The 11,746-nt window shown below is 48.9% G+C and overlaps 1 protein-coding gene across 1 annotated transcript in view; it reads right to left on the bottom strand.

Moving 5' to 3' along the window:
- Nucleotides 1-11,746, bottom strand: part of LOC137454281 (neural-cadherin-like) — a 70,323-nt gene that overhangs the window by 25,116 nt on the left and 33,461 nt on the right. The window contains exons 11-17 of the mRNA XM_068164310.1: nucleotides 11,226-11,398; nucleotides 10,935-11,102; nucleotides 9,614-9,863; nucleotides 7,710-7,837; nucleotides 7,441-7,627; nucleotides 6,671-6,814; nucleotides 2,725-3,008 (exon numbers count right to left, since the gene is read on the bottom strand). Of these exons, the coding sequence (XP_068020411.1) occupies nucleotides 2,725-3,008; nucleotides 6,671-6,814; nucleotides 7,441-7,627; nucleotides 7,710-7,837; nucleotides 9,614-9,863; nucleotides 10,935-11,102; nucleotides 11,226-11,398 (1,334 nt within the window). The remainder of the gene's footprint in view (nucleotides 1-2,724; nucleotides 3,009-6,670; nucleotides 6,815-7,440; nucleotides 7,628-7,709; nucleotides 7,838-9,613; nucleotides 9,864-10,934; nucleotides 11,103-11,225; nucleotides 11,399-11,746) is intronic.

Genomic DNA, 11,746 nt, shown 5'->3' with positions numbered 1-11,746 from the left:
TCAGCCTACCATCAACCAGTACCCCCAGGTCCCTTTCTGCCTGGCTGCTCTCCAGCCACTCTGACCCCAGCCTGTAGCACTGCATGAGGTTGTTGTGGCCAATGTGCAGAACCTGGTACTTGGATGTGTTCAGTCTCCTGCCCTTGGACTCTGCCCATCTGTCCAGCCTGTCGAGGTCCCTCTGCAGAGCCTCTCTACCCTCCAGCAGATCAACTCCTGCCCCCAGCTTGGTGTCATCAGCAAATTTACTGATGATGGACTCAATGCCCTCATCCAGATCATCAATAAAGATGTTAAAGAGCACAGGGCCCAGCACTGTTCCTTGGGGCACACCACTGGTGCCTGGCTGCCAGCTGGCTGTGGTACCATTCACCACCACTCTCTGGGCTCGGCCCTCCAGCCAGTTCCTAACCCATCGCAGTGTGCTGCTGTCCAAGCCATGGGCTGACAGCTTGGCCAGCAGTTTGCTATGGGGGACAGTGTCAAAGGCTTTGCTGAGGTCCAGGTAGACTACATCCACAGGCCTCCCCACATCCACCAGGCAGTCACCTGATCGTAGAAGGAGATCAGGTTGGTCAGGCAGGACCTGCCCTTCCTAAATCCATGCTGGCTGGGCCTGATCCCTTGGCCATCCTGTAAGTGCTGTGTTATTGCACTCAGGATGACCTGTTCCATGATCTTGCCTGGCACTGAGGTCAGGCTGACAGGCCTATAATTCCCTGGCTCATCCAACTGGCCCTTCTTGTGGATGGGCACCACGCTGGCCAGCTTCCAGTCCTCTGGGACCTCTCCAGTGAGCCAGGACTGCTGGAAAATGATGGAGAGTGGCTTGGCCAGCTCATCTGACAGCTCTCTCAGCACCCTAGGATGAATCCCATCTGGTCCCATGGACTTGTGGGGATCCAAGCTGCTAAGGAGAGTTCCAACCACCTCCTCATGGAACGTAGGGAAACTGTGCAGCTCCCTGGCTCCTTCTGCCAGCTCTGCAGGCCAGCTGTCAGGAAGATGTTCTGTCCTTCTAGTAAAAATTGAGGCAAAGAAGGTGTTAAGTATCTCTGCCTTTTCCTCATCCCTTGTTACAATGTTCCCCTCCGTGTCCACCAAGGAGTGGAGGTTGTCCTTTCCCTTCCTCTTACTATTAATGTATTTATAGAAGGATTTTTTGTTGTCCTTCACAGTAGAGGCCAGTTTAAGCTCCAAGTGTGCTTTTGCCTCCCTAATTGTCACTGGATAATGACTCTCTGGAAGGTGCACAGATAAAATTGCTCACCAGGCTGCAGCTGCCCTGGAAATAATGGACAGAAGCCATTGCTGTCCGTACTCTCTGGAATATACATACCTGAAAACTGTATAAAAGATCTGAGCAACTACTGGCTCAGGAGAAGGAAAACACAGAAGGAAAAGACCTGGACAATGCTGCTGAGAAGGAAACCAGGAGAGAAGGAAAAGCCCAGGGCAATGATGCTCTGAAGAAAAACAGAGAGAATACCAGGAGGGAAAAGAATTACAAGACATCACCATGTAGCCTGGAAGAAGCAGACCAGGAGGAACCCTCTCTCTGTGTCCTAATTTCCGCCTGCTGCAACACATGGAGCTGAAGACGCTGCTCAGATGACATCTGTTCTACAGCCAAAGCTGCAGCACCCTTCCTCCACGGACTCAAACTGTCTTAGGGGGTGAGGGGTGTGGTAATATAATTCCTTTCCTCTTCTCTCTCCCTGTTCTCCCTCTCACTCTCTACTCTCTCTTTCTCCCCTTCTGATCCATCCACTTTATTTGTGTAATAAATAGCCTAGCTCTTTGGCCTCATTTGTGTTTCATAACATGGGAATATTCAAAAGAAGTGAGTCTCTTTCCCTCTCTGGACTGAGACAGAGGGGGAAACTAAGTCCCTCTCTGTTCACCTGGATCAGATTTCTCTTGTCCCTCAGGGAAAAGCAGGGCTCTCACAGTGCTGTGCCCTAGGTGGGTGTAACCCAGCACAGACAGACTAACACATTCTACTTCCCACTCTATTTTGGAAAGGGCAAACAACTGCAGGAAGAACCAAGTGGAAGTAACAACAGATCTGCTGAAAAAAATTCTTGCTTGTGAAACTCTTTGGAGCTGGAACACAAAGGCAAAAGGGCCTGAGTGAAGAGAAGGCTCTGAAATCAGGGTGGCCCTACATCCAAGCTGCTCATCAGCACAGGCCAGAGAGAACTCTCAGCTCCTGATATGCATCCAGGGACTGTTTGGGAGACTAGTAGTTGGGCCAGCCAAGCAGTCCTCATGGCAAGGACTGCTCTAACAACAGAACAACGAGGACAACCTAGTTCCAGAGTCAAAGAATAATCCCTGGTGATGTTTATTTGATAGTATTGATGTAGCCAAAGAATCTGTGACTTACATGCCTGAGCTATAGGTACCAACCATGATATGCTTATGCAGTTACTGAAGCTGTACTGGCTCTGCCTTGTGAAGGAGGGACATCACATCCTTCAACATCTAGAATCATAGAATCATTCAGTTTGGAATAATCAAGTCCAACTGTTATTTTTGCTGGTCAGAGGAGCAACCCCACCATGGATATTCAATCAGGCTTAATTTATCCTCTCTTTTACAGCCCCTAATGCCAGGGCTCATCCAACCTTAAGAAACTGCCTTTGTGGATTTGTGTGAATGGATGGTGCTGAGCTGAACAAAACAGTCAGGTTTTCTCCTGCTTTATGCAAACTGCTTTACCTTTAGGACAAGCACAGGCAGATCAGTGAGCTCCTCCAAGACACTGGCCTGGTATTCATTCTGGGTGAAGACTGGTGCCTCATCATTCTTATTGACAACATTGATGATGAGAAGAGTGTGGTTCTCCCATTTTCCATCAGAAGCCACCAGCCGGAGCTCGTAACGCTGCTCTTGTTCATAATCCAGAGGCTGAGCAATGAAGATGGTTCCAACCTCAGGATCCACATCAAAAACTCCTTTCACATTTCCTGATGTGATCTGGTACCTTAGTCTGGCATTAGCACCTGCAAGAGAAAGTTGATGACCACTGCTTGTCCACTCTACACAGAGAGGACATGTGGCCAAGACAAACAATGTGTGGTGGAGGTAAAACATATCCACAGCCACCAACAGAGTGATCCACGCATGGAATCTGAGGGAGCTGCATGGTGTAGACTGGGGGTTAGGTCTGCATTTCTATTTACCAATGGAATTTGCAGTCACAGATAAGCACCTGCTTGTTGACAATGAAGACCTGCATGCCTCTAACTTATGGTCAAAATACAATTATTTGCCAATAATTTAAAAGGTAAAGGTTATTTACCATCAAAAGTACTAGAAACTATGTTTGCTCACTGTTTCCTAAGCCTCCTATTTCAAATGGCAATTTATTTTTTTTAACCACTGGATGGTGCTAAAATATAACAGAAATCCTCTGCTTTGAGCAAGATTTCATCTCAGAGGAATCACTGAGTAAACACAGGGAATATAGAGAAAATGCTGCTTAAAGCAAACTTAGGTAAGAACTTTCCCCCTGTAACACAGAGAATATGGAGAAAATGCTGCTTAAAGCAAACTCAGGTAAGAACTTTCCCCCTGTAACACAGAGAAGATGGAGAAAATATCATTTAAAGCAAACTCAGCCAAGAATTTTCCACCTTTCCTACCTGTTATGTGGCTGCAAACCATTTAGGAATGAACTAATAACAAATAACTGACTAAATAAAAACTTGTGGTGCTTCATGATTGCTTGTTTGAAAAGGAAATAAAAATAGATGACTCTCCATTCCAAGGCAGAGAATCCACTTTCTGCCTCTAGTCCAGACAGTGGCATCTACAAAGCTCTGTGGGTGAAGAGGTGAGGCTGTTGTATGAGATCGTGGTGACATCCCTCCTCAGAATCCTGGGATGGAGGATATTTTCCTCAACTCCCCCTACTTTCCTTCTAAATCCCCTACTCCCTTATGGAAGGAATAAAACCAGGCCTTGCTTCAGCTGCCAAACTCCCTTTCTGCTGTGAGAGAGGAGAAGCTGAACTTGTGTCATTTACTAAACCATCACCGGCTACATTTCAGTACTCGAGTCACAGTATCACAGTATCACCAAGGCTGGAAGAGACCTCAAAGGTCATCAAGTCCAACCTGTCACCACAGACCTCATGACTAGACCATGGCACCAAGTGCCACATCCAATCCCCTCTTGAACACCTCCAGGGATGGGGACTCCACCACCTCCCTGGGCAGCACATTCCAATGACGAGCGACTCTCTCTGTGAAGAACTTTCTCCTCACCTCCAGCCTAAACTTCCCCTGGCACAGCTTGAGACTGTGTCCTCTTGTTCTGGTGCTGGGTGCCTGGGAGAAGAGACCAACCCCACCTGGCTACAACCTCCCTTCAGGTAGTTGTAGAGGGCAATAAGGTCTCCCCTGAGCCTCCTCTTCTCCAGACTAAACAATCCCAGCTCCCTCAGCCTCTCCTCACAGGGCTGTGCTCCAGACCCCTCCCCAGCTTTGTTGCCCTTCTCTGGACACTTTCAAGTGTCTCAACCTCTTTCTTGAATTGTGGAGCCCAGAACTGGACACAGGACTCAAGGTGTGGCCTAACCAATGAAGAGTACAGGGCACAATGACTTCCCTGCTCCTGCTGGCCACGCTCTTCCTAATGCAGGCCAGGATGCCGTTGGCTTTCTTGGCCACCTGGGCACAGTGCTGGCTCATATTCAGGCAGCTGTCAATCAGCACCCCCAGGTCCCTCTCTATTTGGCTGCTCTCAGCCACTCTGACCCCAGCCTGTAGCTCTGCATGGGGTTGTTGTGGCCAAAGTGCAGCACCTGGCACTTGGACTTGTTGAATGCCATCCCTTTGGTCTCTGCCCATCTGTCCAGTCGGTCAAGGTCCCTCTGCAGAGCTCTTCTGCTCTCTAACTGATCAACTCCTGCCCCCAGCTTGATGTCATCTGCAAATTTGCTGATGACTGACTCAATCCCCTCATCCAGAGTGCTCTCACTTGAAAAGTTGAAGGAGGCAGAGAAAAGAGGCTTTATAAGGTGCCTTTATCCCTGCTTGATTCCATCATTCATTTAACCCAAATGCTTTGATGGGGAGAGAAAGAGGTCAGTTGTACAGCTGGAATACAACCTGGGGCTGAGTGTTCACAGCTACAGTGGAGAATTTAGAAAGATTCATGGGCAAATTAATTTTCCAGCCTTAACAGTCAGGTGATCTGTGCTTAAGACTGTGTTTAGCCAGTGTTCTTAAATGCCCTACTCAATACTTGCAGCAAAACACATTTGATTATTCCAGGAAGGCCTTACAGTCTTCCAGAGAGAAGGGGGCTGAAGGAAAGCTGGGAAGGGACTTTTGACAAGGGCTTGTAGTGACAGGATGAGAGAGAATGAATTGAAGCTTGAGGAGGGCAGATTCAGACTGGAGACTGGGAAAAAATTCTTTCCAATGAGGGTGGTGAGACACTGGAACAGATTGCTCAGGGGGGTTGTGGATATTCCCTCCCTGGAGGTGTTCAAGGCCAGGTTGCATGAGGTCTTGAGCAACCTGGGCTAGTGGGAGGTGTCCCTGTCCACAGCAGGGGGTTGTAAGTAGATGATCTTCAGGGCCACTTCCAACCCAAACCATTATATGAAAGTCATTTCCCAAATTAAACAGATGAACTGCTAGGAGTACAAAGAACACTTAGCATGTTGAGTTGTGAGCCAGCTGTGGATGAGAAGGCTGGAGCAGCATGGATGGCAAGACAGTGGTGTGCTCAGCAGTAGTGCTTGGAAGAACTTTTGCAGCATGGGTTTGAGCACCCCTTGCTAGTCACTTTTGCCAAATTCTCTCAAGTGCAGTAGCTGGTCTTAAGTGGCCTCTTTTGCATCATGGGCACTAGGCAGCAGAGAAATCAGAGCACACCACTAAAGGAATGGTCAACTCCCACCTGCTCCCAGCAGCACATTCCTTTGGTGCTCATTCAGGCTCTGTCACCAGCACACCAGCTTTTTGTGACGAGTCTGTTTGTACCCAGCATGGACCAACTCATGAAAGGAACAAAAAGCTACAGTAGGAGCAGTCAGGAACTGACTGGTGATGCATGCTGTTGGATTGGCTGAACCCATCAAGTCTCCCAATAATTCAAGGGCAGTTTCACACCACCAGAACTGATGGAGGTGTGAGCCCCCAAAACAAACTCTGTCTTGCCTTTTTCTTTTTTCCTCCTGCTTTCATTTCTGGCCACATTTATTCTGTATTTTCCTCTGTCAGATTCTCCCACAGGCTGGTTCAACTCACTGACTCACCAGGAAGCATACAGGTTTGGTTTTCTTGCCATGAAGTAAAGCTGGTGCCCAGGGAGGTCTGGAAAGCCCAGGGGGCAGTACAAAGCAAGCATGTGCTCAAGAGTGAGTTGAATTTCTATGTCACCTCCTGCGAAGTTAGAGCAGAGTTGTGACTCCAGGTGATTTCATTCTGCCCCAGAGGGACTGCCAGCTAGCTGAATACTTGCACTGCAGACCTGAGCACCTGCTACAATAAACTGCTCCCATGCACACAGAACATCCCTCTCACTTTGAGAGCTGCCTCAGATTGCAGCTCCTGGATGCAGAGGTTGGTTTGCCTGTGAAATAAGTAGCACTGCACACAACACACAGTGACACGAAGAGGACTTGAAAAGGCATGCAGGGTTCACTCACCCTCATCTTCATCCTCTGCTGTTGCAGTCACAACAGGACTTCCAACATCCCTGTCCTCATCTATGCTGACCTCATAGACTGCCTGAGGAAACGCCGGAGCGTTGTCGTTCACATCACTGACAAAGATCCTTACGTAGGCTGTGTCTGAGAAGGAGATGCAAGAGGAACATGCAGACTAGAAATGACAGAGGTGGAATACCTTGTGGTACACTCCAGGCAGCTCACACACCCTCCAGGTCTGGAAGAGTGAAGGAACCCAGTCTCTGATATCTTGTTGGAACAAGTCCAGAGATGGGCCACAAAGATGATCTGGAACACCTCTGCAACACCTCTGCTACGAGGATAGGCTGAGGGAGCTGGGGGTGTTCAGCCTGGAGAAGAGAAGACTCCAGGAGGCTCTTATAACTACCTTCCAACACCTGAAGGGATCCTACAGGCAGGCTGGAGAGGGATTTTTTACATGAGTGTCCACTGAGAGGACAAGGGGAAATGGAAGGAGAAAAGGCTTAGGTTGGATCTTAGGAAGAAATTCTTCACTACAAGGGTGGCAAGACTCTGGAATGGATTGTCCAGGGAGGTTGTGGATGCCCCCTCCCTGGAGATGTTCAAGGCCAGGTTGGCTGAGGCTTTGAGTAACCTGGTCCAGTTGAGAGGTGTGCCTGCCCATGGCAGGCAGATCGGATTAGATGATCTCTAAGGTCTCCTCCAGCCTAAGCCATTCTATGATTCTGTGATCTTTTACCCAACATGCAATTCCTTACTACTTTTACCTGTGTTGGGCTGGCCACGAGCACCAGGTCTAGCAGACTCTGAAGAGTCATGGGACTGGACTTCAATCAAATAAGAGGCTCTTTTCTCTCTGTCAAAGGATGCACGGGTGGATATAACTCCAGTCTCAGGCTCAATGGTGAAGAACTGATAATCCTCACTAGCATCTTTCAATATTAAGTAGCGAACCTGAAAAGGAAAGAGTTAAGAGCATGATTACAACCCTCAAACTTGCCTATTGGGAAAAAAACAATTGGATCTAAGGTCAAACCTCTCCATGCAGGCCAGAATCCAAGTCTGTAGCTAACACCTGAACCACAGATGTGCCAACAGCAGCTCCCTCTGGCACAGACACCTCGTAGTTAGAAGACACGAAGAATGGAACATTGTCATTGACATCTGCAAAAGGAGGTGGTGGGGACCAGGGTAAGAAACTGTTTGAAGATATATTTCTTTCATTATTATTTTTTCTATTTTTTACTGTATTTTGTTCCACAGTTCTAATTTTGCTTGGAGAAAGAAATCACATTGCTCATAGGCAGAAGCAATCCTGCTGTGGGTCTTACCATTTTCATGGCAGCTGTCAGGAGGCATCTTTTAGACCTTGGGAGACAGTGGCCTAATCTCAACTAAGATACTAGCTAATGATTTAACCCAGTGATCTTCTTAAAAGACAACCATGAATACCAGGACCAGTGTTTTGAAGGGCCAGTTTATGACACCTTTTCTACCCTCAAGCTGCAGTGTAGGACCAGCTGAGCACAAGGGACAGGCAGGAGAACTGTGGCAGCACTGACTTGGCTCTGTTTAAACTGTTCTGCAGTCACATCCTCCTGCTCAACCCATGATAAAGCAGTCCAGCTTCCTCTTTGTCTATGAGATGACTGAACTCAGACATTGTGGTAGTTTTAAGCTATGCCTTTAAAAAATTTTTCACAGCTCCTGAGCAGAAAAGTAGTAAAATGTAAAGAAATCACTACTGGGTGTACAAAGGAAAATAAAGATAATTCCAAACAATCCCATTGGAGAGCTATCTACCATAAGATTGGTTGTACCAAAACCAATTTCTCTTCTCTTCTTGCTTCTTTGCTCTGGAGAGATACTAACTTGCTACTGCTTGCCCTTGGCTGCATTGTTTTGGTGTTAACTTCTCTGCTCCCTTTTCCCTTCTTTTGTACAGGGGAGTCAGGGGGAGGCAGAGAAAGAGGAGCCAGTAGCTTCTCCTGGTCTGTGACCAGGGGGGACCTTGTGCTGTTTGTTAATTGTAGATAGCTGTAAATACTGTAAATGTTGTATATTTTGTACATATTCATTGCATTCCACTGAAGATTGTCGTTTTGCCTGTAAATACAGCTTTCATTTGCTTCCACCTGGGCTGGGCTGGCAAAGTTCATAGTTTCATAGTTTCATAGTTTCATTCAGGGTTGGAAGGGACCACAAGGATCATCTAGTTCCAACCCCCCTGCCATGGGCAGGGACACCCCACACTAGATCAGGCTGGACAGAGCCTCATCCAGCCTGCTCTTGAACACCCCCAGGGACGGGGCCTCGACCACCTCCCTGGACAACCCATTCCAGGGTTTCACCACTCTCATGGTGAAGAACCTCCTCCTCACATCCAGCCTGAATCTCCCCACCTCCAGCTTCATTCCATTCCCCCTAGTCCTATCACTACCTGATATCCTGAGAAGTCCTTCCCCTGCCTTCCTGTAGGCCCCCTTCAGATACTGGAAGGCGACAATTAGGTCACCTCGGAGCCTTCTCTTCTGCAGACTGAACAGCCCCAGCTCCTTCAGTCTGTCCTCATAGTATCATAGTATCAGTCAGGGTTGGAAGGGACCACAAAGATCATCTAGTTCCAACCCCCCTGCCATGGGCAGGGACACCCCACACTAGATCAGCCTGGCCAGAGCCTCATCCAGCCTGGCCTTAAACACCTCCAGGGACGGGGCCTCGACCACCTCCCTGGACAACCCATTCCAGGGCTTCACCACTCTCGTGGTGAAGAACTTCCTCCTCATGTCCTCAGTTAACATTGGGAGGGGGAAATTTGAACCCACCACACATTCTTAGGTGGCTTGGCATGGCATGGATGCCCCCTTAATTCATGAAGCTATACTAAAAATAACAAGAGTAGTGGTCTGGGTGAGCTGTTCTGACAGCAGCAGAGCTTACCTGTCAGGTTCACACAAACAGTGGTAAAGGAAGCTAAAGGAGTCATGGCTACGTTTTGTGCCCGGACTGTCAGGGTGAAAAACTTAGTTGCCTCAAAGTCAAGTGGTTCAGCGACTAGAAGAGAAGCAGATCCATCAACTCTGTTTGGCTTCAGATAGAAACGAACTGGCATGTTAGTTTCTGGAACTTGACCCTCCTCCAGGTTATAGGTAACCCTGGGATCACCAAGAGGGGATGTGGCTTTGATGGTCTGAGGAAGAGAAGAGCCACCACACATGGTCATGAAGCACGGTGTTGCAAGGGTGGATATGTTCAGTTTGATGGCAATCACATACCTGCATGTATGCTCTCCAAGAACATACCTGCCTGTATGACACAAAGGACAGACAACAGAGAAACTGTTTACAGAGGTAGGTTTCATTTCACAGCACTGAGGTGTGGTGCAGGTCTTTAACTAATGGTAAGTTTACCTGCCCGTAAATGTGCCAAGCAAGGACTGCAGCACTGGCTAAAGGAAATCCCTCCTCTCTCCTTCTTCCAAGACAAAAGCAATCCAAACCAAGAATATTTATCCACTAAATTGTACATTTTACCAGGCAAGATGCAGACAAAACCCAAATTGTGTGCAAGTGCTTGGCTATCACGTGCACAAGGAAGAAAGCAGGAATTACCTGGAATCTCATGGGAGAGACTATGCTTAAGGAATGAGTCTGTACAGGTTAAAAAGAAACAGGATTGGGCTGGAAGAGCCCAAAGCAAACTACAACTGTTCCATGCTGTAGTGCTAAACTGAGAAAAGCTGTAAGAAAGATGTGGGCAGGCAGCACAGGCCACTGAGGATGAAGGAGTGAGGAGCTGGCCCTTGATGGCAACACTCAAAGGCTTCCCACACAGGCAAGGCATGGGTCTTGCTTCTCATCCACAGCCTCTGCCTGTGCAAGCTACTGTTGTGAGAATCACACAGTGTTAGAGGCTGGAAGGGACCTTGAAAGGTCAGCCAGGCCAACCCCCCCTGCCAGAGCAGGGTCACCCAGGGCAGGTCACACAGGAATACATCCAGGCAGGTTTTAATACTTCCAGACAGGGAAAGAAGTCACCGGGAAAATCACTGCCAGCTGGGATTGGTCTGTTGTGTGCCAGGTACTGCTGACAGACACTGGCCAGGGTGCCCAGCTGTGGAGGCTTGTCAGGGAACAGCACCCCACAGCCAGGCTGCGGGGTGGGCACCCATGCCCTCTGAACAGAGAGACAGGGCACAGCAGAGGGAGAGGTTGTTGAGATGAAGGGAAGAGGGAGGGAAGCAACCTCCCTCCTCACATACCACTATCCTGGTGTCACGAGTGGTGTTTTCAGGGATGGTTACCCAGTATCTGCTCTGCTCCCACTGTGGGGGCTGGCTGAGGGCGCTGGTGATGGTGACTGTCAGCTCCACAGTGCTGCTCCTGTTCCCTCCATCCATCGCGACGATGTAGCGACTGATGCGCGTTGCCTGACAGGCAGAAGGCAGAGAGTATTTGCAACCCCTTCCATACAAATCAAGGGACTGCAGGTAACCCTCTGCAATGTGCTGGAGGGGCTGGAGGTTGCCAGGCTCCAAGCAGAGTGCCATTACCTGGGGTAGCAGGTGGTTCACATACACCCAGCCTGTGCTGGGGTGGATCTGGAAGTACTCCGGCTGGTGCTCTAACATCGAATAGGTGACAGCAGCGTTCACACCTTGGTCGCTGTCGTGAGCTGCCACACGCAGGAAACTCGTTCCCACTGGAGTGTCTTCACTGAGGAAGTCTTTGAAAAGACAAAGGTCTTGTCAGCAGGCCTTGTTCTGATTTACCAGGCTGGCTGTAAGAGCAACACCCCTGTAAGAAAAGATCAGAGCTCTTCACGTGAGATTAAATGTTTCTGTAGTGAGGCAGGTTGTAAAGTGCCATCATCACTAGCCGTGCCTCCACAGCCCTCCTGTGGCTTCCCCTTCCCTTTCTCCTGACATGCTGGGCTGCTAAGTGAGCTGCTGGTGAAGAAAGGTCACTGACTTCGCTGCCACCAGCACTGTGCCTTCACAGCAGCGCCAGCAAACCCCAGAGCTGCCCAGCTGCTGCCTCAGATCACAGCCCAAGCTGCTGAGCTCAGCTGCTG

Source organism: Melanerpes formicivorus, unplaced genomic scaffold (assembly GCF_026170545.1).
Source record: "Melanerpes formicivorus ecotype bairdi unplaced genomic scaffold, bMelFor1.0.p_v2 SCAF_79, whole genome shotgun sequence".
Classification (NCBI taxonomy): Eukaryota; Metazoa; Chordata; class Aves; order Piciformes; family Picidae; genus Melanerpes; species Melanerpes formicivorus.
Note: the sequence above shows the minus strand (reverse complement) of the source record. Positions and strands in the feature narration are given on the sequence as shown.